A 26151-nucleotide genomic window follows, 5' to 3' on the forward strand; every position below is an offset into this window, starting at 1 on the left:
TCCTGCTTGAAGGGTAGGCATAATTACCTTCATTTTTATAGACAAGCAATCTGAGCTGGTGTTCAAAACTAGACTTATATAGCTCCAAGGCCCAAGCTCCTTCGCCATGGTGATAGGAACAGTGACGGAATTGAAGATGGTAAAGATAAAGAACCAGGGCACAAGTTGGTGTTCTGTTGAAGGAACAAACAAAAGAATGAAGGCCAGGGGTGCCTGGGTGGCTCAGTCAGTTGGGCATCCAACTCTTGATTTTGGCTCAGGTCATGATCTCAGGGTTGTGAGATGAAGTCCCATGTCTGGCTTTGCGTTTGGTGCGGAGTCTTCTTGTATCCCTCTCCTCTGCCTTTCCCCTTCCCCCTGCAAGTGCACATACATGAGTGTGTGCTCTCTCTCAAATAAATAAATAAATAAATCTTAAAAAAAAAAAAAAAGAATGAATGCCAGAGGGGAGTAAGAGAATGAGTGTAACCACCCTAGTACCACCCTGACACACATCCTTGTTCTTGCTCCACAATCTAGGAGTAAGTCAGAGATCATGATAACAAAGAAAATAAAATGATGGTGGGTGGCCTCAAGACCACCATCATCAGTTTCAGGAGCATCTGGGCCTCCAAATGGAGCTAGAAGTCAGAGAAGACTGGCTGCACATTCTGCTCCGTTGCCTTTTCTAAAGAGATAGGAACAGATAGGAGGTTCTGAGCTGGATTTGGGTGACCATTCCCCTCTTACTCCCAGAGGTTGAGCCTAGCTGTGTCCCAAAAGAAGAGGAAGACGTTGTTTCCCAGTTTCTAAAATTTCTGTGAATTTGGAATTGGGCTAAGCCAGACCCATTCTGGGAAGCTCTGAATCTTCTGGGAGGGAACAGTTGAGAGGAAAAAGGGTGAAGGGGAGGAGCCTATGATAAAACAACATTTCTTTTCACTTCCTCTTTTGGACTTCAGAATTTGTCTGTCCTCTCGGGTGGAATCTGTCAAGTCTCAAGAGAAGTCTCTGCCTGCCACACTGGTGCTGCTGGAGCCAACGTGAGCCACCAAGTGATGCGGATCCCCTCGTTCCTCCCCATCCCTGCTGCTGATAGTGACTGGGCTGATTGCGTGCCCTGCCATCCTTTGGGTGACATGCTGCTGTGGACAGCTCTGCTATTCTTGGGTGAGTCGGTGTCCTCATGAAGGACAGAGGCAGGTGCACTTTCCTAACTCAGCTGCTGCTTCCCCGGGTCAGGCTGAGCTTTGGCAAGGATGAGGGGTAGCATGGGAAGCATTCAAGAAAATGAGGAGGGTGAAGCAGGCTGATGAAGATCAAACTCTGACAATCTTACTGGTCTTGGCAAATGATAAAATTGGCAGAGTTTTTGTTTTAATTTTTAGTGTCTTTTGCCCAATATCACGGGGCAACCAGGTCCCTGATGTTCTGCCACCACCTACATCTGAACCTGCTCTAAGGAAAGTCTAGTGACCTAGACTTGAGTGACTAATGAGTGGCCAGGGTGTTTTCCTTCCTTAAAAATTTGTGTTTCACAGGGACCAAATCTTAGGTGGAAGGGCTAATGCTGTCTTAGATTAGGGGTGGGGAAGAAGCAATAGGACACTTGGCGGAGGGGCAGTAGACATTCTCTGTCAGGCAGCAGAAGCTTATTCTGTTTATGTGTTAGATTTCCCTGGGAAGAAGCAAAGAGGGTCTGGGTTATCCAGGGAACAGGGTTTCAGAGAACACACAACCTGGGCGATTCTGGAATCGTCAATTGTAGGACCGGAGAAATCACCCATGCTTCCTTGTACACACACATGGGGATAGGTCCTGGTTGTGATCAGGGAGAAAGTCAGGGTCCTAGGCTAAGATGGAGGGGTAGGGACTGATGATGCCAGGTGGGAGGAAGTCTAGGGAGGCCAGCTAGGGGAGCCCTATTGCTAAGATTGTCTCTCCAAGCTCAATTCCTAGAGTTTCCACCCTCAAAAAAACCTTAGGATAGCCCCAGAGGAAGACATGTAGCCACTCTGGAGTTAGGTGTTATGACTGATAATAAAATCTGGTCATCTCTGGGAGTCCTAGGCCCTCAATGTTGAATGATACCAGGATAGGAAGCAGAGGTGAGGAGGAGAGAGTATTCCTTCATGAGCAGGATAAAATGGACTGAAGTAGAATAACATGTGAAAGGAGCATTAGACTATCTCATTTTTCACGTGAGGAAGCTCAGGCCTGGAGAGATGAGATGCTTCTCCACCTCTGCTGTTGGTGCTGCCAATGTACCAGTCACCCGGGCAAGACTTCTGGGCAAGACTTGATCTTTTCTTCCATTTGTCCTTTTGCTAAGTCACCAAGGATTTGCTCCATTTTCCCCATTCTTATTTGGACCACCATATTTAGGTCTTCATCCCTCAATAACCCAGCTTTGACAACAGCCTCTGACCCCATCTCGACTGCTCCTGTCTCCTCTCCTCTGAATCTGTGCTGGACACTGAGGCCGTGACATCTTCAAGTGCAGCTGAGTCACTGCACTTCAGAAATGCCTCCAGGACTGCTCCATTACCTACTAACTAAGGCCCCCATTCCACCCTCTTCACCACGTTCCCATTGCCCCCAAGTGGATCTTCCTCTACAGCCAGGCAATGTGGACACTGCATTTCCTGCTTTCTACAGATTCCACAAACTGCCTTGTTTAAACATTAAATAAATGCATGAACAGGCCCTGTTCTAGGACTTGGAGATTTACCAATGAACAAGACAGACAGCCTTCCTGACCTAAAGCATAAGGTCTTTGTCTCCCTTACAATGACTCTATTGAGTGTGTATTCATGACCATTTGTTGAGTGTGGAATGAATAAATGGCTAATGACTTCTCTCCACTCTTCTCATTTCTTTCTTATTTCTCCTCTTCCCCTCCTCTTAGGTTCTACTTCTTTATTTGCTCCCCTACTGCACTGTCCCTCTTGCCAATCCGACACTCTGGTTTTTAGCTATCACTTCTATGTCAACAGCTTCCAAACCTGTCTTTCTGGCTTATGTCAGCTACAATTTCGTGTTTCCACCTGCTGGTTGGACACCTCCACATTGATATGCCGGTTCAGAAACAAAACGTATTCAAACTCAACTTATCATCTTCCCATTGCAAATGTACTCCTCTTCCTAACATTTATATTTGTGTGAGCACAAGTAACATTTTCCCTAGCCATCCACTTACTTTACTCCCACTCTCATCAAGTGCCAGCTCCCCCCAGTTTTGCCTCTTAAATTTCTCTCATGTGGGGGCGCCAGGATGGCTCAGTCGATTAAGCTCAGGTCATGATCCTGGAGTCCCGGGATCAAGTCAGGCTCCCTGCTCAGCGAGGAGTCTGCTTCTCCCTCTCCCTCTGCCCCCCACCCAGCTCGAGTTCTCTCTCTCTCACTCTTTCTCTCTCAAACAAATAAATAAAATCTTAAAAAAAAATTCTCTCGTGTGCATATCTTCTTCACTTCCTATTATCAATACAACTGTGGCCCCTCTTATCTCACACCTAGACTCATTCAATAAGTGATTTCCAGAGCACTAGCAAATAAAATTGTTATGGCTACTGCCCTCTTAGATCTTCTGGGAGATCTAAACAACAAATAAACAGACACACAGGCATAAAAACAAATTAGAAAGGGCCATGAAGATATAAACAGGATACTGTGATAAGAATAGCCTTTGTGGGGAAGAAGAGAGAATGATAAACAGGATGATATGGAAAGCGTTTTCTGAGGAGGTGACACTTGAGCTGGGACTTTGAGCTCCGCAAGGATCTAGCTGTTTGAAGAGATAAAGGAAACAGGTCTAGAGGAGGGATCCGCATACACAAAAGCCCCAAGTATGAAGAACTTAAAGAGGGCTCGTGTTATGGGAGCTCCATGAGTAGGGGAAGAGGGGCTTGAGATGAGGCAGGAGAGGTGAGCAGGGCCCTTGTCCTGTCCTGTGTGGCCTTGTAAAGATGTACTTTTATTTCAAGAGCAAAGGAAGGGTGCCTGGGTGGCTCAGTTGGTTAAGCGACTGCCTTCGGCTCAGGTCATGATCCTGGAGTCCTGGGATCGAGTCTCGCATCAGGCTCCCTGTTCAGCAGGGAGTCTGCTTCTCCCTCTGACCCTCCCCCCTCTCATGTGCTCTCTCTCTCTCTCTTATTCTCTCTCTCAAATAAATAAAATAAAAAAAACAGAGCAAAGGAAGGTCCTTGAAGGCTTCTAAGCCGGGGAGTGATATTATTGGACCTGATATTAAAAAAAAAACAAAACTCTAGCTTTTCTGTGGAAAGTGGATGGTGGGGGACAAAGGAATGAGGAGAGGAGTTAGGAGGCGGAGAAAGCTGGTGGTGACTTAAACTAGCATGGCAGCCATGAGCATGGAGCAAAGTGGATGGACTCAAGGCCTGAGTCGGAAGCAGAATCAACAAGATTCACTGAGGTGAAGGGGGAGGGGGCTTGGGAGAGAGGGGAATAAAGGTGACTTATAGCTTTCAGGCACGAGTAACTGGGGAGATGGTGAAGATGTGCACTTACCTGGGAAAGAATAAGAGAGGAAAGTTGTAGTGGATTGGTGAAGGCAGAGTCCAAATTGTGGAGAATGAAACAGTGAATGGAAGGAGTAGAAATGAGCATAGCCCATGTAGAAAAAAAATTGAGAAATCTGGTTATGGGGGCCCCTGGGTGGCTCAGTGGTTAAGCATTTGCCCTTGGCTCAGGTCATGATCCCAGGGTCTTGGGATCGAGCCCCGCATCGGGCTCCCTGCTTGGTGGGAAGCCTGCTTCTCCCTCTCCCACTCCCCCTGCTTGTGTTCCCTCTCTGGCTGTGTCTCTCTGTCAAATAAATAAATAAAATCTTAAAAAAAGAAAGAAATCTGCCTATGAAAGGGAGCAGAGAAATAATTTTGGAATTCTATATGGGATCAAGTGAGAAGCTTTTTTTTTTTTTTTTTGAACGAAAGATCTTGGAATATGCTTCTGTTGATGGGAAAGATCCAGCTGAGAAGGAGGAATTGGTGATGCATAAGAGGATGGAAATAACAGAGAGAGGGAAATCCTTGTGAGGGTGACAGGGGTTGCGAACCAGGATAGAGACTGACCATGGAGAGGAGGAGGGAGACTTTCCCCAGGGAACAGCAAGACAGTTGGGCAGAGGGGCAGATAGGTTAGACATTTGAGTTGGGGGAAGGTGTGAGATTTCCTGTCCAGCTGCTTTTGTTTTCTGTGAAGAATGAAGGAAGGCATCCACTTTAAGCAAGAAGGGATTGGAGGCAGAGGACAGGAAAGTTTTGGGAGAGAGGAAAAGATGAGTATCGCTGCTGAGAGCAGCAGAGCAAATTTCCTAGAGAAAAGTGTCAGAATGGCAGCTCAATGTCCTTTTGAATATGGTGACCACAAATTTATAGAGACTCTGATCTGACTGCTTGTGTGGTCATTTTAGTAACGCACAGCTGAACAAGTAAAGGCATGGACAGTACAGCTAGATTTAAGAGAGACAGGGAAGGGCAAAGGAGTTAAGGGGATTTGCATGGAGGGGATTTTTTTTTTTTTTTGGAAGTGATTCTTGTAATGATGAATCGTCAAATCTAAACTCTGGGCTGATCTTTGCTTTCTCTCTTACAGCTCCAGTCGCTGGGACACCTGGTAAGTACTCCACCCACATCCTCTCCCTCCCCCAGCTACGCTCTTCCTCTGCTCCCAGCACCCCGAGCACCCGGAGGTGCCCTGAATGCACCAGCAACCCAGTACCTAGGTGGGGCCAGGAAGGAGATGCCCCGCCCTCTCTCCCTCTCTCCTTTCTCTTTCTCCTCCTCCCAGGGAAGCCGAGGATAGGCCTCCATGGCGCACAGGTGCTTTAACCCTTCTGGTTCTATTAGGGTGAGAAATCACAGATATTGTCACAGAAAATAACTCATCCTCTCTCTCAGTAAAATCAAAAGCCCAGACATTTTTAGTCTCAGCTGCACGCAAAATCCCATCATGTGCTTAGGTTATCTCCCTGTGTTGGTAAATCCCCCACTTTGCATGTATCTGAGGGCTTCAGGGCCTGTTTCCCTGTTCAGAACTAGGAGGAGAGATCACTGATTGCAGCTTGGTGAAGTAAATTCTGCCGGGCACTTCTTTCTCTATACCAATCAGCTCCCCGCCTCCCAGGGCTCCCCGGGGGGGAGGGGGCGGTGCGGCTCTCCCTGGGGCACTGAAGCCAGGGCTCCCTAGACTGGCCCTCCAGCCTTTCTCTTTCTTTATCCTTCTGAGGCCACAGAGACTCCTCTGTACTTGGCTGTGAGGCTAGGTCTATTCTAAGGGACCAAGATTGACATCAGGTCAGAACAGAAACCTGATGTCTGACTCATGCTGGATACCCCACCAGATGCCTTCGTCCGGCTCTGGAGAGAGTTTATCCATTAGTATCCAAAATGCCTCAGTTTACAGGGGGAACAAAATGAATTCTAGAAAGTTATGTATGTGGTGTGTGTGTGAGAGAGAGAGAGAGAGAGAGAGAAGGAAAGAAAGAAAGAAAGAGAAAGAAAGAAAGAGGAAGGAAGGAAGCAAGGAAGGAAGGAAGGAAAGGAGAGGAAGGAAAGAAAGGAAAGAAAGAAAGGAAGGGAAGGAAGAAAAAAGGAAAGAAAGAACTGTTTCAGATGACCCCTGGTGAGGTATACATATATTTCTAGTGTTTGCTTGCCCCTTCTCCCTTTCTCTTACCTTGCCATCTCTTCCTGAGGAACGGTCAAGCTCCCTGAGCGGACCTGGCTTCCCGGAGGCCCCTGTGGTAGGACACATGAGTAAGAGGAATTACCTACAGTTACATAAGAGTTCTGGGCCGGGTTCCACTCTTGATGTCCTCAGAAGGACCAGAGACGCTTTACTATCTGAAATTCGGGGGCCTGCTTAGGCTCTTGGGGTCCCCTTTCCTCCTGCTTCCTCTTCTCTCTGCCCCTCAGCAGGTCTCCCGAAGGCTGTGCTGGACCTCCAGCCCCCGTGGGTCAATGTGCTCCGGGAGGATCCCGTGACCCTGAAGTGCCAGGGGGCCCACACTGCTGTGGACCGTGTCACCCAGTGGTTCCATAACGGGAGCTCCATGCCAACCCTGGTCCAGTCCAATTACAGTTTTAAGGCCAGACAACAGGACAGCGGGGAGTACAGGTGCCAGATGGACCAGACCAGCCTCAGTGACCCTGTGCATCTGGACGTGACTTCCGGTCAGTGGAGGAAGGGCCTGGGGAGGGTCTGGGAGGACAAGGAAAGATGAAATCTGCTTACATGGCAGAGGTTTTTAGGGAAGGGAGGTAGCCTGTTTCCTGGGAATCAGTGCTGTGAATTGTTGGAAGCTGTTTTCGTCCACTCATTTCCCTTTTCACCCGCCCCCTTTGCTTAGTGTGTGTGGTGGTGGTGGACGGTCTTAAGAAATTCCTCAGAATAGGTTGTTTTGCCTCAATCCTGATGGAGCAAGAAGGTTACAAGGCTACAAACAAGCACGTAGGGTATGAGAGAAGCAGAAAGAAATTCTGACTACATAAAAACCCATTTTTGTAGCCATCACAAAGCATAGACAGACCACAACTGAGTCTTCGGCCTGGACACCCTAGCCGTGTGAACATGGTGATTTGTCTGCACTTGGATTTGATTCCTTGTCTGCTCGTGGGGGTATTAATGCCTCCCTCCCCAGGTCCCGGTGGGAATCAGCATTTCCCTGCCCCCCTGCTCTCCATGCAACTTGACCTGGAAGTTGTCTTGATCTTTTTTTTTTTTTAATTAGAGAGAGAGGGAGGGAGGGGCAGAGGGAGAGAGAAAATCTCAAGCAGGCTCCACGCCCAGCACAGAGCCCCACATGGGGCTCGATCTCACAACCCTGAGGTCATGACCTGAGCTGAAACTAAGAGTTGGATGCTTAACCGACTGAGCCACCCAGGCATCCCCTGAAAGTTGTGTTTTAACTATATTTGTATTTCCAGCCCCTGACAAGGGCAGGGCTTAATAAATGTTTGCTAAACAGATGAATGATTTTACAAAGCTTCTGGCAAAAAGTAGCTTCTCCGTAAAGAAGAGCCACCCTGAGACTATGGTGAATATTGTCACTGTTACTCTTCATGTAGTCCCTTTCCCTCCCTGGATGCCTAAATTTTCCTCAAAAGCACACAGCGGGCCTGTCGCCCCCACCCTCTTCGCACAACAGGAAGTGACAGGCTGGAGGGAAGCTCCTGAGGCCTGACATCAGTGTCCCTGCCCCTGCAGGAAGGCAAGGAGGGGAGGGCATCCCCCCCCGAGCCTGAGTGTGTCCCCGTGTTGCCACTGGGATGTGGAGGAGCTGTGGGTGTTTATTGATTCTCTACAAGGCTTCCAGGAGATTGCAGGGGCGTTTTGCTCCCAGATGGATGGGAAGGCCCTTTGATTACTTGAAGAACATCTTATGAGTGCCGCGAACAGGAAGCTGTCCCCTGCTCTCCAGATCTGCACCAAGATAAATGTCCTCAAGGAGAGCTAAGGTGGCCCCCTTGCACAGACCAGCCGAAGGCAGATACTCCTCATTATCCAGGTTATAACCTGGTGCCAGCAGAGACTCTTCGGGGAAGAAAAGCTATTCCAGCCATGTAGGTCTTCTGTGGTGGGGATTACCTCGACAGGGAAGAGAAGGGCAGGAATTGGTTGCTGGGGCTACATGGCAACTTGGGCATTTTCTCTGGGTTCTACTTTATTTTTTCAAAGCTTTACAATTCTCAGCATTCCCACCTGCCCTAATCCAATCTCATGAGAGAGGCAGTCTAGGGAACCAGGACGGCTCAGCCTCATCCCGGAGTGCAGTGTCCAGCCAGGGTCTCAGTTCTCCAAGAGGAGGAATATGCAGTACAGTAAGGCAAGGAAATGGGTGGAAGCTAGATGTGCCTCCCCGACAAGAGAGGTGGGGTTTTCTAGTTTGTGGCACCCGAGTAGCAAAACCTGGTGCCACCCTCTGGCCCTGGGTTTCCCAATGTAGCCGTGGCTGAATTTTCTCTGTGATGTAATTGGTACTGAGCATCTCCTCCTGTATCCGTGGTCACGTCACCAGCCAGTGAGGAGACTTGGCTGGCCTCATCCTGGTTGGCTGCAGGGGGTGCTTGCTGGGAACATGTGTGGCTGATTTATTTATTTGAGAGAGAGAGAGAGAGCATGAGTCAGGGATGGGGGCAGAGGGAGAGGAGAAGCAGGCCCCCCCACTGAGCAGGGAGCCCCATGGGGTCTCGATCCCAGGACCCCGAGATCATGACCTCAGCCAAAGGCAGACGCTTCACCGACTGTGCCACCCGGGTTCCCCCTTCTAATTGTGCTGTTGTCTTCTACCCTACCTCTCTTTCCAATTCCAGCTCTGCTCCATCCTCCAGCTTTAGGGAAAAGGAGCACGTGGGCTGAGGTCAGGAGTACAAATGTCTACCTTAGGCTTTATTCCCTATACAACAAAAATGCTAAATATTTTTTCTTCCTCAGTAAAAGGATGAACATTGGGAGGGAAAAAGGACACAGCAGGCTAATGACCCACCTTCAGACCAAGGTGACGCTGCTGCGGTCAGACAAAGACCTTGCTGAAGTAAAACTCCACATTTACCAACATACATCAAATAAGCTAATACTTCTTGGACGTCCATGACTTCCTACTCTCCCAAAAGACATGTCTCTGCTGTGTCCCCTCACATGTCATCTCCTAGGTCAGACTGGATCTCTCCCCTCCCTCCCCCAAGGAAGGGACGGCACCCTGGGCTCTCTTGTATCCTTCCTGTCCTGTTGGGCAGGACAGAGCTTCAGCTGCCTTCTCCCAGGACAGGAAAGAGAAGACAAGCCTGTCCTGAACACCTACTACGTGCCAGGAACTGCTGTAGATGCATGGTATTGTTATGTCCATTTCCACAGAGGCGGAATCCAAGGCCCAGAAGAGGCCCAAGACTACAGAGCTCCCAAATGACGGAGCCAGCATTAGAGACCAGGGCCATTGGATTCCAGACTTAAGCTCTTCCTTCCACATACCGTGTCCCACCGGGAAGGATGGTCTCAGAGTTGGGTCAAGACCTGCTGGGTCCTAGGGTCCCTTTGTGTCTTTCAGACTGGCTGCTGCTCCAGACCGCTCGCCGGGTGTTCCAGGAGGGGGAGCCCATCGTGCTGAGATGTCACAGCTGGAAGAACAGGAATCTGTACAAGATCACGTTCTTCCAGGACGGGAAGTCCAAGCAGTTTTCTCCTCTGAATTCCACATTCTTCATCCCAGAAGCAAACCTCAGCCACAGTGGCGACTACCACTGCTCGGGAATGATAGGGCAGATGCTGCGCATCTCACAGCCTGTGGCCATCACTGTCCAAGGTGGGAACTCTGCCAAGATGGAGGGAGGATGATGACTAGGGGATGGGCAATTATGGCTAAGGTCCTATGGACCTCCTTGGAGCTGAGAAACGCCAGAGGGCAAACCCTTGGGCACTGAGGCGAAGCGAGGAGGAATGGGGGCCATGAGAAATATTGGCCGTGGGCAGCAGGAGGGGCTAGAGCTTGGGGCCCTCCGTGTCAGGTCACAGGGGAAAGGTTGTGTGCCCTTTGAAATGCAGGCCCCGTCAGTCCTAAGGACAGTGATGGAGCAGAGCTCCCGCACTGGGGCAGGGGTTCCTTAAGCTCCTGGACGTTCCCAAGAACTGAGGTTTTCTTATTTCTTCTTAGTTCTCATGTTATGCCCGTTCACTCCCCAAGCAAGGCATGACGGGTCCCCGACAGTTCAAGGTCTTGTGGGATCCAGTCGCGGTGCCTCTAGTTAGGGGAGGCTTCGCGTCCCCTTCCTTCTCTCCCTGAGCTCGGCCCCCACACACTCAATAGTGTGCCTTTATTGGATGAGCAGAGACACCTGTGAGGGGGGAGGCACGAGTCCAGCTGCAGTGCAGTCCACGCAGGTGAGGTTGGGGGAGGACCCGGACAAGGGACAAGGGACCCGGACACAGAGCAGCTCCCGGGGAGCAGCACTGGGGTAGAGCGTGGGAGGTGGGAGGCTACTGCCTGTCCTGAGGTCTGTCTCCCCCAGGGTCCAGCTGGAGCGACTCCTCCATGGTGATGACAGTTGGGGCTGCGGTCGCCGGCGCCACTGCAGTGGCCATTCTCGCCGCTGCCGTGGCCTGGTTCCGCCTCAGGCAAAAGCAAACTTCAGGTTCGTGGCTTCTCTGGGTTTCTCTTGCTGTCAGTTCCTATTTGGCCAAGGCCCTGACCCCGACCATCGCCATCCTCTTTGGGCCAAGAGAATCCTTATAGTTCAGACGTAGCCCCATATTTTATTCATTCATTCTTTCATTCATTCATTCATTTATTTTTAAAAGATTTTATTTATTCATGAGAGACAGAGAGAGAGGCAGGCTCCCCGCAGAGCAGGGAGCCTGGGATCACGACCGGAGCTGAAGGCAGACGCTTAACCGACTGAGCCGCCCAGGCACCGCGTTCATTCATTTACTCAACAAGGCTTGGAAAATCTTGCTTATGGGTGGAGCCCTGTGCTAGGCACTGTGGACAATGAGGAGTCCAGTTCCTGCTCTCAAGGAGCTCACGGTGCCGTGGGGAAGACAGAAGGACCAGTCAATCATTAGAATTAGGTGGGATGAAAGCCATGGTAGAGTCGCAAAGGCTGTGATGGGAGGAGCGGGGGACGCGGGCACACGAGACGCAGCGTGGGGCGAGTGGTTAGAGACGCTTTCACAGGAGGCAGTGGTGTATCTAGTGACCAAAGCACGCGTGGGGGGCCGGCCGTGAGGTTTAACTCTCAGCTCCGCAGCGCACCAGCTGTGTGACTTGGGGGAGTTCTTCAGTATCTCTGTGCCTGTATTTCTTCATCTGGAAAATGAGGACACTGATAGAACCTACCTCGCAGGATTGGGTGAGGATGAATGTGGCTGAGCGCTCATCCCAGGGCGGAGTACTTAGCACGTGAGAGAGAGCCATTCTCATGAGGGGTAGAGGTCAGCCAGGCAGAGGGGGCTGGAAGAGCATTACAGGTGTGGGGGCCAAGGCATGGAAAGGAGGAGCACTGCAGCTGGGCTGGGACAGGTGCTGGGGGAGGCGCGAGGAGGGGGCGGTAAGGGGTGCGATGCGTTGAAACCATAAACTGCAAGGCACAGGGAGGAGGGATGAGGCGGGACAGACAAATGGGTAAGGGCCGGGTCATGCAGACCACAGAGGCCACATTAGAGAAGGAAACCGTGCTCCAGAGTGGGTGGCCAGACTACGGGAAGGAAGTCACCATAAGTGCTCATTCACTGCCCCCCACCTTGCCCCCGCGCCTAGCGTGGTTTGCCAGGCCGGGAGACGGTGTCCCTAAATGTCTGTTCACAGACGGGCGCCCTGAAGAACTTCGACTCTCGGAAAGCAGCTCCTTCCCCTTAGCACTATCCTGAAGGAGCTGAGAGAGGAGGCGAGGTGCCCTAGAAATCTAATAAGCAAATTGTCACAGTTTGTCGCACTGGAGAGCTAGCTTGCTGGAGAAAAAGTCTAAAGACACCCAGAGAAAGAAGAGGAAAGAAGACTGCCAGCCCCTGAGAAGGAGAAGGGACTGCTCCTCGTACCTCACGAGGCACTTTGGTACACAGCTAGGCCCTCAGTTACTGCCGATAAGTAAATACGGAGATGCACAGAGATTCTGAGAGGGAGGAAAAGGAGCTTTTTAAAAGGCAGAGCAAGCCTGAGAAAGATGCAGCCGAGTGGCCTTTCTGACAGCCCCAGGGGTTCCCATGGTTAACTCAGTGGCCCTTTTACAGGCTGGGCAGGCCCCGGGCAGGAGAGCCGGGGAATGGGGAGGAGGGGAGGCATCTCTGTGGGGACAGGTCTCTGTTGGTTCTAACCCAATCCTGCCCCTGGTCCTCGCCTGAGGACTCAGGCCCCACCCTATAACCCTACTAACCTCCTCTGTGCCCCTCATAGCTCCCCTAGGAAACCCCAAGCACAGGGAAATGGGAGAGACCCTCCCTGAGGAACCAGGTGAGTGCAGCTCCCTGTTTTGGGGGCTCAAAGTGGATTGGAGCCCGCAGGAAGTGGCTTGTGTGAGTTCAGCTGGGAGCACAGCAGAGGGCGGGGGGGGGGGGGGGGGGGGGAGGAGGGCAGGGGCTCAAATCGCTTGGTTGGTTCTGAGACTAACTCCTGGGCCTAAAGAGGACCTCACCGGGGATGAGGGGAAGAGGACCACCTGTCGCAGATAGAGAGGGGAGGGCTGTGTCCGAATTTTGGAGCCAGGAATGCTGGGAGCCTTTGCAGCGCAGGACATCAGAGACATTTGGGTCCTTCTGTGGGGTTTGGCAGAGCTGACACAGGACAGAGGCTAGGAGTGGTTAGACTGAGACACACGGAATAAAGAAAAGAGAGGGAGACCTAGGGAATGATCCCTGGACATGTTGAGGACTTTGTCTCGGAGAGTGATGGGGGAGGGGTGGGGCATTACGAGGACATCCGGGCTGGAGAAGGTTCTAGGGGACTGGGTGCATTCGTGGGCTTCACTGCTGGGCGAAGCTTGGCTCCGATGCCTGCGTGTGTAAGTTTATTAAACACGGGCCTGGCCCCAGCTTTGTCACCAGTAGCCGGTGCAACCTTGCACGTTCCCCACCGTGGGGTGCAGTCACCTCCCTGAGGAAATGAGTGGATTGGCCTGATGACCTCAAAGCCCTTCCGGGTCTGACATTCTGGGAGCCAGTGACTGTCCAACCCTTGGCCCAAGTAGGAGCAGGAGTGTCCCAGGCGACCTCCTGACTGTGGCTAAGCCAGAGCATGAGGGAACCTGGAACTTTCTCGAGGGGCTCCTGGACAACAGAATCAGAGGAAAAAGAGGCCCTTGAGGACTCTGCGTCAGGTGGCTGGAGTGTGACTCAGAGCGGAACCAACAGATTCGAGAGCTTGAGCAAAATGGCACTTGTCCCGCTGTGCTTTGAGCAAGGCCCTTGTGTTCTTGGCCACGTCAAGCGGGGATGCCGGCCTGAGCCTGCACCAGGCCAGACCAGATCTAGAAAAAAGCCCAAACACAACTGGAACAGCCCCTTGGAGGTCTGGCTCTGTCTACCCCCTGGCACAAATACATTTCACAAGCACTTATGTCACCGCGAGGCACAGGGGCTCATGGTTTCCCATCAGCGAGCATTGTTGAGAAATGCATTAGAAGGAGAATTCAGGAGGTGGTTTGTTCCAGAATCTGGAGCATGGCAAACAGAGACTCTCTGTGTGCAGGGGTGAGTGGAGACACTAGATGCATTGTCTCACCCCCCCCCCCCCGCCTGAGGAATGCTGCTTTGCAGTTAGTGAGACTACTTTTCACACTAGCAAAGTGAGTTTATTGGCAAAAAACCTGCGGGAATTTGGTGTGTTTTAGCTATTTACCAGGGAAAGTACTGGCTTGTTGGCTTGCTTCCCTCTTTCCCTCCCTCGCTTTCACTGTTGCTCTTTCTTCCCTTTTAATGTCGTGGAGCATTCTTCAAGGTGACCCCGAGGATGCGCTGTATCTGGCCAGTGCTGAAACGGCCCCCAGTCTTCTTGCCCTGAAGACTGTGCTTGGCAAAAATCTGGACTTGACTTCCCTGTGATACTGAACATCCCCACATCTCTTCCCCAGTATCTCCGATCCCTAAAGCTGGCTGGTTGGCTTCTAGAAAAAGTCAGCAATTCTCTGAAAAGCATGCAGCACAGATGAGGGCCTCCCTCTGCACGTGTGGCCCGGAGGGGAGGCTGGGTTGGGGCAGTGAATGGAGCTCTTGGCCTACAGGGCCTTGTTTCATGTCTGGTTCAGGCCTTCGTTCTGCAGCCTCCGTGGCAGCGTGGTGGACCCTCTTCTACTGCCACGCCCTGGCTGATCTTAAAATCTTTTAAGATTTTATTTAAGAAAGAGCGAGCATGCATGAGTGGGGGCCGGGGGTGGGGGCAGAGGGAGAAGGAGAAGCAGACTCAGGGCTCGATCCCAGGACCCTGGGATCATGACCTGAGCAGAAGGCAGACGCTTAACTGACTGAGCCACCCTGGGCGCCCCTGATCTCTGTTCTTGCTGCCCACAGCCAATGTCACTGATACTGAAGAGGCTGCCAAAATTGAGGTGAGCCACCCCAGCCATCTCCTCCTTCCCCCTCCTCCTCTGTTGCCTTCATTCATGTGCTCCCTTCTGCATTCTCTAGGCCGAGAATACCATCACCTACTCACTTCTCTTGCATCCAGAGGAAGAGGCAGAGGCCTCCGATTACCAGAACAACATTTAGTCTCCATTGTCTTGCCTGTGACCCAGGGAAGAGAATCAAAGAGGCCAGGACACCTGACCTGAGTTCCCCTTAGGGAGGACAAGAGGATGCCCCAGTTCCAAAGAAGAAGAAGGACCCTTTCAGAGTCATCTGCATGAATCCTGAACCTCCCTGTCCTAAAAGTCACAGACAATGTGGTCCCAGATGACTGACTGTCCTGGTTCCTTCTGTGTCTCTCAGCACTTCTCGCCATCAAGACTTTTCTGCATATATCCACATGGCAGATAAAAATTACTTTTATTAAGAGATCGTAGCAACATGGGAAATGCTTATGTTATAGGTTACGTAAGAAAATTATGTAGGTATATATGATTTCAGGAATGTCGAAACAGACTAACATTTGCCAACATATTAAAAGTGATGTTTCAGGGTGATGGGATTATTGGTGATTTTCATCTTCTTTCTTCATTTTTCTATATAGACCATATACTTTTATAATAAAATACTAGAAAAAAAAGACTGTATTGGTTGGAGTGTGGACTGACCTGTTTCTTTTCAAGGATAAAAATCTTGGAAAGGTCGTAATGGGTAGGAGGTGGAGGAGAGGGAAGATTTGTCATGTAGGGTGAGTGTCCTCTTCTTAAAACTGAATACTCTTCTTTAAAAATGGTCTTCTGGTTTCCATGTCTTCTTCCTCTTCCTCCCATGGCAAAGAAAACAATCACTTTGTTTTGCAACACCAGTTCTCAGGAAGCCAAGCTTTGGATGAGTCCTCATGGAGATTGCTAACTCTTCCTGCCCCTGCTATTCTCCTGTATTTACCAGAAGGATGTGGCCTTCTCAGGGAAGCCATCCTGGCATGTTAAAAACATGACTGACAGCTTCTCTGGGGGTTGGTGGGCACCCTTGGAGAGGCCTTGTTTTCCTGGGACTCTCTCACGGCTTCATTGTACAGCATTCTTACATTCAGGATTTAGCCACTTCCTTTCTTGTATAGTTTTCATGGCTTTCTATGATAGTCACATTTTATTTTATTTTATTTTATTGAGAGAGAGAGAGAGAGAGAGTGTGTGTGCATGTGAGTCGGGTAGGGGAGGGATGGAGGGAGGGGGAGAGAGAATCTTAGGCAGGCTCCATGCCCAGCGCGGAGCCTGATGCAGGGATTTATCTCAGGACCCTGAGATCATCATCTGAGCCAAAATGGAGTCGGATGCTCAACAGACTGACTCACCCAGGGGGCTCATCCACCCCTATGATACATTGTATAGTCCCACAGTTAGATTTCACACTCACCTATTGTTATAATAAGGAAGGTGTAATGTGATTACTAGGTTATTGAGGGCTTACTTTATGCCAAACTATGTGCTTTAGAATTAGAGAGTTTCAGAGTATCAGCCTTTCATATTTCTTCTTTTGTGATTTTCCTATTCACAAATTCTTGCCCATTTTTATAGTAATAATGTATATCTATTTATAAATTACACGGTAGCAACTTATTTCCAAAAGGAAATAAAAATTTCTATGTAAATCATTTTACTACACTAATATTCTTTTTATAAAATTAAAATACAGATAAGCAAAAGAGATAATTAAGATCACCTATAAGCCTATAAACCACAATCGATGTTAACATAAAGGGTGCCAGTCCGTGTTCCTTTCAGTAGCAATAGGTGCATGTATTTTAAAAATTGGGTCACATCAGGGCGCCTGGGTGGCTCAGTCGGTTAAGCGACTGCCTTCGGCTCAGGTCATGATCCTGGAGTCCCTGGATCGAGTCCCGCATCGGGCTCCCTGCTCGGCGGGGAGTCTGCTTCTCCCTCTGACCCTCCCCGCTCTCATGTGCTCTCTCTCTCAAATAAATAAATAAAATCTTAAAAAAAATAAAAAAATAAAAATTGGGTCACATCATATTTTTACATGTTCATAAACACACATAGGCAGAAATTCATGCTCACTGTAAGCAGGTAGCTCAAACACTACAGAAATACAAAGAAGTAAAAGTGAATGTTCCCTTTCACTGCACCCGGTCTTGTTCCTTTTTCTATGGGTAACTGCTGTTGAACATTTGGTGTGGATTTGGTTCTGGACTTTTTGGTATGCATCTAACACTTATTTATGGTTTTGTTTTTTTTTAAAGATATTTATTTATTTATTTATTTATTTGACAGAGAGATAGAGAGCACAAGTAGGCAGAGTGGCAGGCAGAGGGAAAGGGAGAAGCAGGCTCTCCGCCAAGCAGGGAGCCCAATGCGGGGCTCGATCCTAGGACCCTGGGATCATGACCTGAGCCGAAGGCAGCTGCTTAACCAACTGAGCCACCCAGGCGCCCCACTTATTTATGGTTTTTTAAAGACCATAAGTGGGACTATACTTTACATATGCTTATGCAGTTGCTTTCTTTTGATTAGCAATATATTATAGAGCTCTTTCCATGGAGCTTTTTTTCTTTTTAAGGATTACATAGTATCCCATAGTACAAATACTATACCATATTTTATTTAACCAACACTTTAAATGTTACCAATTGGTCAGTGTTGTACACAATGCTGCAATAAATAACTTTTTTGGATGCTATCTTTGACAGCACGTGTGACTATTTCTGAAGAATAAATTCCTAAAGCAGAATCATTGGCTTAAAGGATACTCTCATATTGTCTCTAAAAAGCAGCTTACATGTCCTCCCAAAGTATATTAGAGTGCCCATTTCCTGACACCCTTGTCAATGTTGGGCACTTTACACTTTTAATTTTTGCCAATCTGATTAGAATGGACTCTGTTACTGTTCCCTACCCAGCATGAGTTTCCCCTGGTTTTAGTAACAAAGACTGCTTTGCTTTGGCGAAACAGCTTTACTGCCCCTCTCAGTCCATGTGGGTAGGTGGGCAGACTTCAAACCTGATTCCAGAGGACAGCGTGCACCCAAGCTGGTCAAACAGGTGCTGATTCCCTAGAATTTAAGTCTGGAACAGATTAGACCGTGACTGAAGGCGGTGAAGTTCATCCCAAATGACACTGCCTGGATGAGACCAACTTCCTACATCCTTAAATCTGCCCTGTTTCTTATAGTTTCTAATGTCTGTCAGCTTCCTCTTATAGTAGATAATTGAAGTTGATAGATTCCTCCTCTAATATCCTATGGGATTGATACCTTTTTTGGGATAGATCTTTGACAAACTTTTGTGTCCTGTCATTATTGGTCTCATCAGGCTTTTCTATCTCTTTTGGAGTCAAGTTTGAAAAATCATCCATTTTACTGGAATGTAGCTGTACACTACATTTTTTCCTATTTTTTGGTAATAATTTATGTTTCTGTACTTACATTCCCCCCTCTCATACCTAGTTTTTGGGCTTTCTTTCTTCTATCAGTTAGATTATTTCAGCTGGAAATAACAGGAAAGCATGATTCAAATTGGCTTAAACAATAAGGAAATGTATTATCTCATATAACAAAAAGTCCAGAGACAGGATGTCTCCAGTACATCAAGACTCTGGGTCCAGTTTTCTGCAACTCTCTGGGCACTGCCCTTGGGCTAGAGGCAAGATGATTATAGCAGTTCTGAGCATCATACCCAAAAATCTAGAGAAAGAAAGGGACTAACTACATCTTCTATGTGTCTCTTTCTTAAAAGTGTTGAACCTTTCTCCAGAAATCTTGCCATATCATATTGGTCAGGACTAAGAAACATGCCCATTCCTAAATCGATCACTAGAAAGGGGAATCACCCACCACAACCTACCTAGCTTAATCATTCTGAGAGGCAACCACCTTGAGCACTTTATCTGTTTATCTTAATCAAACTTGCCAAAGGTTTGTCTGTTTTATTAGTCCTGTCACAGATTTTGTCTTATTGATCAGGTCTTTACCTTCTGTTTCCTAATGCATTGTTTCTTCTACTTTATTTAGATTTACTGCATTACTCATTTATTTCTAAACTGTTTATAAACAAATTCACAAAGGCTATAATTTTTCCTCTTTTTGTTATTTTGGCTACATCCATTGGATTTTGATATGTCTTCCTGTCGTTGTTACTTGTTTCTAAATAATCTATAACTTTAGTTTTACTTTCTTCTTTTTTTAAAGATTTTATTTATTTATTTATTTATTTGAGAGAGAGTGCAAGCGTGAGAGCATGAGTCAGGGGAGTAGAGGGGGAGGGAGAAGCAGACTCCCTGCTAAGCATGGAGCTGATCCCAGGACCCCAAGATCATGACCCTAGCCAAAGGTAGATGCTCAACTGACTGAGCTACTCAGGTGCCCCTAGTTTTACTTTCTTCTTAAGTTTGATATAGAAGGCTGTTGTATTTTCTTGGTTCATTTTATTTCCAAGAAGAATAAGCATTATCTTCTTTGTTGTTATTTCCTACTTTCATTGCATGGTGATGTGGTCTATGTGATTTTTCTGCATTAAATGTTTTTAAATGTATATGTGAAGATAGTGCTTTCTTTCATTTTTAAACATTTTTAAAATTTTTCTATTAGAGTAACACACACACAATTTGAATTATGTAGTAGAACATAAGGCATATAATAAGAAATAGCTGGGTTTTGACCCTTTCTTTGCATCCCCTCTGTCCTGTTCCCCAGAGGCAATGCTTTTCAACAATTTTAACTATGTCTTCTGTTAATTTACCACCATATTTCCAATGATATAATCTGCTGCTATCTCTTGATTTTTCAATATTAAATATTATCCATTTGATTTCCCACCATAGAATATGAAGACTACTCTTATTATACCATCGTTACACACTTCCCACTTTCCTTACCCACTGCTCCAATGCAGCTTTATCATGATTTTATGACTGCTGTTCATTACTGAGACACACAGTGTTCTCTGATTACACTTCCTTTTCTGAACAATCTTTTCCTCTCTAGAGATAATAACTGCTTCATTTTTGTCATTTGGTTAGTTGTCTATGTATCTATTATTAGCTTTTCCCCAATTTTTCAAAAACATTGTGAAACAACTTAATACTATTTCCCACGTGGTCAAATGTACCAGGAAATTTTTCAGTTTCTCTTTCTTTCTTTCTACTACCCCCCCCCCCACCTTTTTTTCCATCAGCAAAAAGTCTCTGCTGGAATTCTCTGTTCTTTGGCACTAATTTCGATTGTTTGATCTCTAGGCCCTCATGTATTGCTGTTGTCCTGGGACTTTCCTGCCTCTGTCTTTTGTATTAAACCTCCTTTTTCCTGAATCTTATGTCTTCCTATCTTGGTTTACTTCCTTGCCAGGGCATCCTGAAAAATGGTGCCTGGATGGTATACCAGATGCCACTGATGCCTACTCAACTCACCTGAATTCACCTGTACTTGCTAGCTTGTTCAATTTCTTTTGAGACTCTAACTATGTTGGGGGGAAAATTAGTCTCCTGGAAATACCCACTCCTGTTGGGTAGGAGAGAGGCCCTAAGTGTCTAATTTCTCCTTATACAGAGATATATCCTTTTTTTTCCCAAAATCATTATTGATCTATATCTTGTGTTGTACCTAATTCCTCCCATTCCTGAACCTTTCTTGGGATCTTTCAGGAAAAGGATCTTCCTTCTTATTAGCCTTTTCCTCTTTAGGGAAATAAACTCAACTCCCTATAACTCAATTTTCTATAATAACAGGACCAAGATTTGTGGTCATCACATGACTTCATAGATATTAAACAAAATATTGTTGTTTAATGGTTGAATACTAAAGACATCATTATACCTCTGTTTATCTTAATCAGACCTGTCAAAGGCCTATTTTATTGGGCTTTTCACAGAATTAGCTTTTGATATTTTGATCAAGTCTTCTCTCTTGTTTGCATTCTATCTTGTACATTGTAATCTTTTCTATTTGCAATAACTTTTAATCTTAAATAATATCCCCTTCCTTAATTCTAATACTTTTATATTTTTTAAACACCAAGGAATATGTATATATTTAAAATCATCTAAGATATTTACCTCACTAGGGTAGTCTCTTTGTTTACTGTATTCCTGTGTCCACTGGAATTAAATACTCCTTATTTCTCTTCTTTTATTTTTGTGAAAAGCACAATTTCATCAGAGTGTTTAAATTATACAGTTTATATCAACAAGATTACTTAAGACTTCTCATCAAACACCTTGTAACATACATTTCTATAGCTACTCTCAGTCAAATAAATTAAACTCATCAATTTATGATTTCCATGTATCTAATGAAAGTCTCTGTCTTTTGATAGATCATGTTTTTGGTATCATGTCTAAGAACTCTTAGCACTAGATCCCAAAGAAATTTCTCCTGTATTTTTCTAGAAGTTTTGGAGTTTTAACATTTTGTGTTTAAGTCCATGATCCATTTTGAGTTCTTTCTTTCTTTCTTTCTTTTTTTTTCTTAATGATGTGTGAGACTTGGGTTGGGTTTTTTTGTTTTGTTTTGTTTTGGGGGTTTTTTGTTTTGTTTTTTTGCCTATGGAAAACCAATTTCTTCAGTAGCTATTTGTTGAAAAGACTGCTTTTCTTAGGACCTGAGAGGGTCCCCTATCCTAGGCATTACTAGGACAACCCTCAGACTGGCTACACCGCCTATGTGAAGAAATGGCCAAGCAGGGCAAAAGAACTAAGATTTAAGGGATCTCCCAACTTTTCAGTTCCATCAGGGCTCATCTCAGGTGGATTTCCCCTCCCTGGGTGCCCCATCTTGTCCCTTCATGTGGCTATGCCAGACAGAACAATTCTACTAAAAGAAGTCTAGTGTATCTATTGATTTCTAAGGGAGACTTAAGGGTGAGGAAACCAGGTCACTCTCTGGAAGTAGGGCCAAGTCTGGGTAAGTGCAACTACTCCCAGCACCTCGCAGAGAGCACATGGGGCTCTGGCTGTCAGTCGCATGAGTCACTAGGGCCACACATCAGGAAAAAGATGAGGAGGAACTGTGGTGGGGGGCACCTTTTCCTTTCTTCCCAAGTCTCCCTGATCAACTATAAGAAATTGAGGTAAGGGACACTTTTTCCTCTTTTCCTGTAGACCTGACCATGACCCTTACTCCTTGAGAGTCCCTTCCTGGCATTATAGACTATAGGAAGGGTATCAGACCCGTAAATCACTCAATATCATTTACTTGGATGCCTTCCTGGTTTTAACTGGACAAAGGCAACTCATTTTCTTTTGTTCTGGGGCATGGCCACAATACAAGTTGGAGGATGAGCCATGGCCACCTGAGGGACTTTACCTTCCTGGTTTTAACTGGGAAAAAGGCTGCTCATTTTCTTTTGTTCTGATCTCATCAAGATAGGATAGATCCCAGCCTCCTGGTGGCTCTCTTCCGGGCCCCGCCCCCCAAGTGGGGGGTGGGGCGAAGGAACAAAGGAACACCACATCCACATCAAAAGTAGATAGGCAAATGGAGTCCAGAGTGGAATCTCCACCCCTGGTTCCATCTTTCCTAGGGTAAGATCAGGTCCCCGTACCTGTCCCACCCTATGTTGGAACCCCTACTGCTGCTCGAGGGCTTTACCCTCTGCAAGAACAGGTAGTGCTCCAAGGGGGAGCAAGGGGAAGTGCCGCTACAAGACCTGAGATGAAGGGGGACCTCAAAGTTTTCCAAACTTGGATGTAATGCTTCTTTCTGTTAAATCAGACCCTCTCCGAAGCAGAAAAATGTGGGGTTCTGGCCACTGCTGAAAGATACAGGGATCAAGGGATGGGTGAGCCCATGGGTGGTTTCAGTTTCCAACTGGAGCCCAGGCTGTACCACCTCAAGACCCCAATTGGGACCCTAATGATCCCCTTGGGAACTGGTATCACTATCACTTCCAAGCCTGCATCATACAGGGATTGAGCAGTACATGGGGCTTCTCCCTCTTTCATTTCCCAGGTAAATGGCTATAATTGGAGCCAACTGTGGTTAGTTCTACCTCAGGACAGAGACTTTAATGAATATTCCCAAGCAGCTGCCGAAACTGTTTGTTTTGGGGAGATTCCCTGTCTTCTCTGGCCTACCATGAACTGCATATTTCCACTTTGGTGGAAAAAAACATGGTATCTGCTCATCCGTCTGAGCTGATGAGGTTTAGAACCAGGAATGATTCTATCTAGGTTTGCTGAAGGTCAAATAAGCTCGAATTAAAATGGCAGCTAATCTTCTCTGTCTCAAAGTTTTCGTGGGTAATTGGTAAGAAAGTTTTCTTGGATGATAAATGGGATTACATCGGGGCGCCTGGGTGGCTCAGTCGTTAAGCGTCTGCCTTCGGCTCAGGTCATGATCCCAGGGTCCTGGGATCGAGTCCCACATCGGGCTCCCTGCTCTGCGGGAAGCCTGCTTCTCCCTCTCCCACTCCCCCTGCTTGTGTTCCTGCTCTCGCTATGTCTCTCTCTGTCAAGAAAATAAATAAAATCTTAAAAAAAAAAAAAAAATGGGATTACATCTAGGTCTTTTCCAAATAGGATAAAGTGCTAAAACATTGATTACTGGACATAGGTTTGTGCTTTTAAAGGATATTTGGGTCTGTTGGTAAAAAATGGTGGTTAATCTTGTCTGTCTCAAAGTTTTCATGGGTAATTGTTAAGATAGCTTTCAAAGTGTCTGGTAAAGGATATTAGTCTGTTAGTAAACATGATGCTAACTGTCAACCCAAACTCAGGAGGAAAACACCGACAACTTTCTTATTGTATTTTTTTTTTAAACTTTGAGCTTTTTTTTTTTAAGGTTTGTCAGAGAGAGAGAGAGAGAAAGAGTGCAAGAGCACAAGCAGGGGGAGTGGCAGGCTGAGGCAGAGGGAGAAACAGGCTCCCCGCTGAGGAAGCCCGATGCGGAACTTGATCCCAGGACCCTGGGATCACGCATGACCTGAGCCGAAGGCAGACGCTTAACCAACTGAGCCACCCAGGTGTCCCCCTTATTGTATTCTTATGAGAGGCTCTCATTACATACACAGCTACCTCCCCTGGTTTTTCTGAGGCTGAGATCATTCTTAAAGGCCCAATCGGCCCCAGATATTTGGAAGAAATTGCTAAAGTTGGCTGTTGGCCCCGAGGGGACCCTAGAAGAGCTCTAACGAGCTGCCGGCGGGTCTGTTACAATCGTGACCAAGAGCAGAGTGAGGAACAGGAGCTAAAGAGGAAGTCTGAGGCTTCAGTTGTGGCCCTGAATGCTGTCGCCAGCTCAGCCTCCCAAGGCTCTGGCCTCTGTGGCCGCCCAGGACACAGGAAGTGAGAATGCCCTCCGTGGCAAAAACCAAGGCCCTGTAACCCTTGTCCCGCTTGTGGAGGGGGTCACTGGAAATCTGAATGCCTTTGGGGACCTCAATCTGCGAGGACTCAGGTGGCCAGCACCCCTGATCGGGACTGACGGGCCCCGGGGCTCTCCGTGATGGCTCTTCTGAAACAGCGACCATGGGGAACCCAGCACCTCAGGCAGTTTTGGAAATAGAAGGAAAACCAGTGGATTTTCTTCCTGATACCAGAGCCACCTCTTCTGTGCTCCTCTATTTGGTGAATATCCCACTTTCTGCTGAGCTGGCCCCCGGGCCTGGATTAACACACCCAAGGCCATTTCCTTTAAAGCTGGAGCACAGAACAAGGCCCTCTTGAGATTTTTAAAAAGCTTTTTCTGACTCTGGCTCCCACATTAATAGATGGGTACCAGCTGTCTGGGTATCCTTGATCAACCAATAGAGAGGGTGTGCTATCTCTACATATCCTGGTATCCATGAGCCACAGGGTCCTGTTATGCCCAAAAAACCTTTCCGACAAGGGAAAGTTGTGGGGTCCTTAAGGTGTATGGGAACAGGCACTACTGTTAAGGCCCAACCCACTTCAGCCTGAGTTGCCCAGACCTGGGAATTAATATCAGCCTCTATTAAGGGGAGGCAATTGCTAGTCTGCCCAGGGGCTACCAATATGAGAGTTAATACCTCTACTGAAGAGAGGTGTGGGGCTCTCAGGCATTAAGAAAGAGTGAGAGAAAATTAGATCTCCCCAGGGGCATCCCAGACGGTGAGAAAAAAATTTGACTATTGGGTCACCCAGCGACGCCCCTAACAACACTGTGGTTGAACAGTTGGCCCGGGGCAGAGAGTTATGTTGAATAAGTGTGGTGAAAGCAATCATCTTTGCCTGGTTTCCTATCTCAGGGGGAGAGCATGCAGTTTTTCATTGTTAAGTACGATGTTAGCTATAGGTCTTTTTTTTTTTAAAGATTTTATTTATTTGACAGAGAGCAACACAGTGAGAGAGGAAACACAAGCAGGGGAAGTGGGAGAGGGAGAAGCAGGCCCTCTGCTGAGCAGGGAGCCCAATGCGGGACTCGATCCCAGGACCCTGGGACCATGACCTGAGCCGAAGGCAGACGCTTCACGACTGAGCCACCCAGGCGCCCCTAGCTGTAGGTCTTTTGTAGATGCTCTTTATCAAGTTGAGGAAGTTCCTTTCTATTCCCCCACCCTTTTTTTTTAGAGTTTTTATCATGAATGGGTGTTGATTTTATCAAGTGCCTTTTTTTGCATTGATTACCATTATCATGTGACTTTTCCTCCTTAGCCTGTTAAGACAGTGGATTAAATTGAATACTTTTTAAAATATTGAACCATCCCTGTATTCCAGGAATAAGCCCTAAATGGTCATGGTGTATAATTCCTTTTAGATGTTACTAAATTATATTTGCTAATATTTTGTTAAGGATTGTTGCATTTATATTCATGAGAGATATGCGTCTGTGATGTGTGTGTGTATGTGTGTGTGTGTGTGTTAAGCCTGTTATTTGCTTTGGCCCAGTATATGGTCTATCTCAAATATGTTCCATGGGCACTTGAAAATAACATGTATTCTTTGTTTGACTCTGGTATCAGGGTAATAATTTCCTAAAATGATTTGGGATGTGTTCCCTCTTCTATATTCTGAAAAATTGTGTAGAATTGAGGTTAATTCTTTAAATTTTTGGCAGAATTCTCAGGAAAACCATCTGGGCCTTGAGATTTCTTTTTGGGGAGTTTTACAATTATGAATTCAATTTCCTTTTAATTATAG

The 26151-nt window shown here is 47.1% G+C and overlaps 1 protein-coding gene across 6 annotated transcripts; it reads left to right on the forward strand.

Annotated features, from left to right (window-relative positions):
* Positions 1–961: 961 nt before the first annotated feature.
* Positions 962–15683, forward strand: FCGR2B (Fc fragment of IgG receptor IIb). 6 transcript variants are annotated; one of them, XM_032422295.1, is made up of 7 exons: positions 962–1149; positions 5593–5613; positions 6915–7172; positions 10043–10297; positions 11001–11123; positions 14989–15026; positions 15106–15683. In XM_032422295.1, the coding sequence occupies exons 1-7, from the start codon at positions 1038–1040 to the stop codon at positions 15184–15186; spliced, it is 888 nt and encodes a 295-aa protein (XP_032278186.1). In that variant the 5' UTR covers positions 962–1037; the 3' UTR covers positions 15187–15683. The 6 variants fall into 6 exon arrangements, with proteins under 6 accessions (XP_032278186.1, XP_032278189.1, XP_032278191.1 ...); XM_032422298.1 differs by having other exon boundaries at positions 6918–7172; positions 15106–15682; XM_032422300.1 differs by lacking the exon at positions 11001–11123 and having other exon boundaries at positions 15106–15682.
* Positions 15684–26151: the final 10468 nt, after the last annotated feature.

Source organism: Phoca vitulina, unplaced genomic scaffold, assembly GCF_004348235.1.
Source record: "Phoca vitulina isolate PV1807 unplaced genomic scaffold, GSC_HSeal_1.0 scaffold26, whole genome shotgun sequence".
Lineage (NCBI taxonomy): Eukaryota > Metazoa > Chordata > Mammalia > Carnivora > Phocidae > Phoca > Phoca vitulina.

Excerpts from the sequence above, each read along its gene's own strand:
- FCGR2B (XM_032422293.1), top strand. The coding sequence starts at position 1,038 with ATGCGGATCCCCTCGTTCCTCCCCATCCCTGCTGCTGATAGTGACTGG. Across the intron at positions 1,150-5,592 it reads GACAGCTCTGCTATTCTTGG|CTCCAGTCGCTGGGACACCT; the intron begins GTGAGTCGGTGT and ends TCTCTCTTACAG. Across the intron at positions 10,298-11,000 it reads TGTGGCCATCACTGTCCAAG|GGTCCAGCTGGAGCGACTCC; the intron begins GTGGGAACTCTG and ends TGTCTCCCCCAG.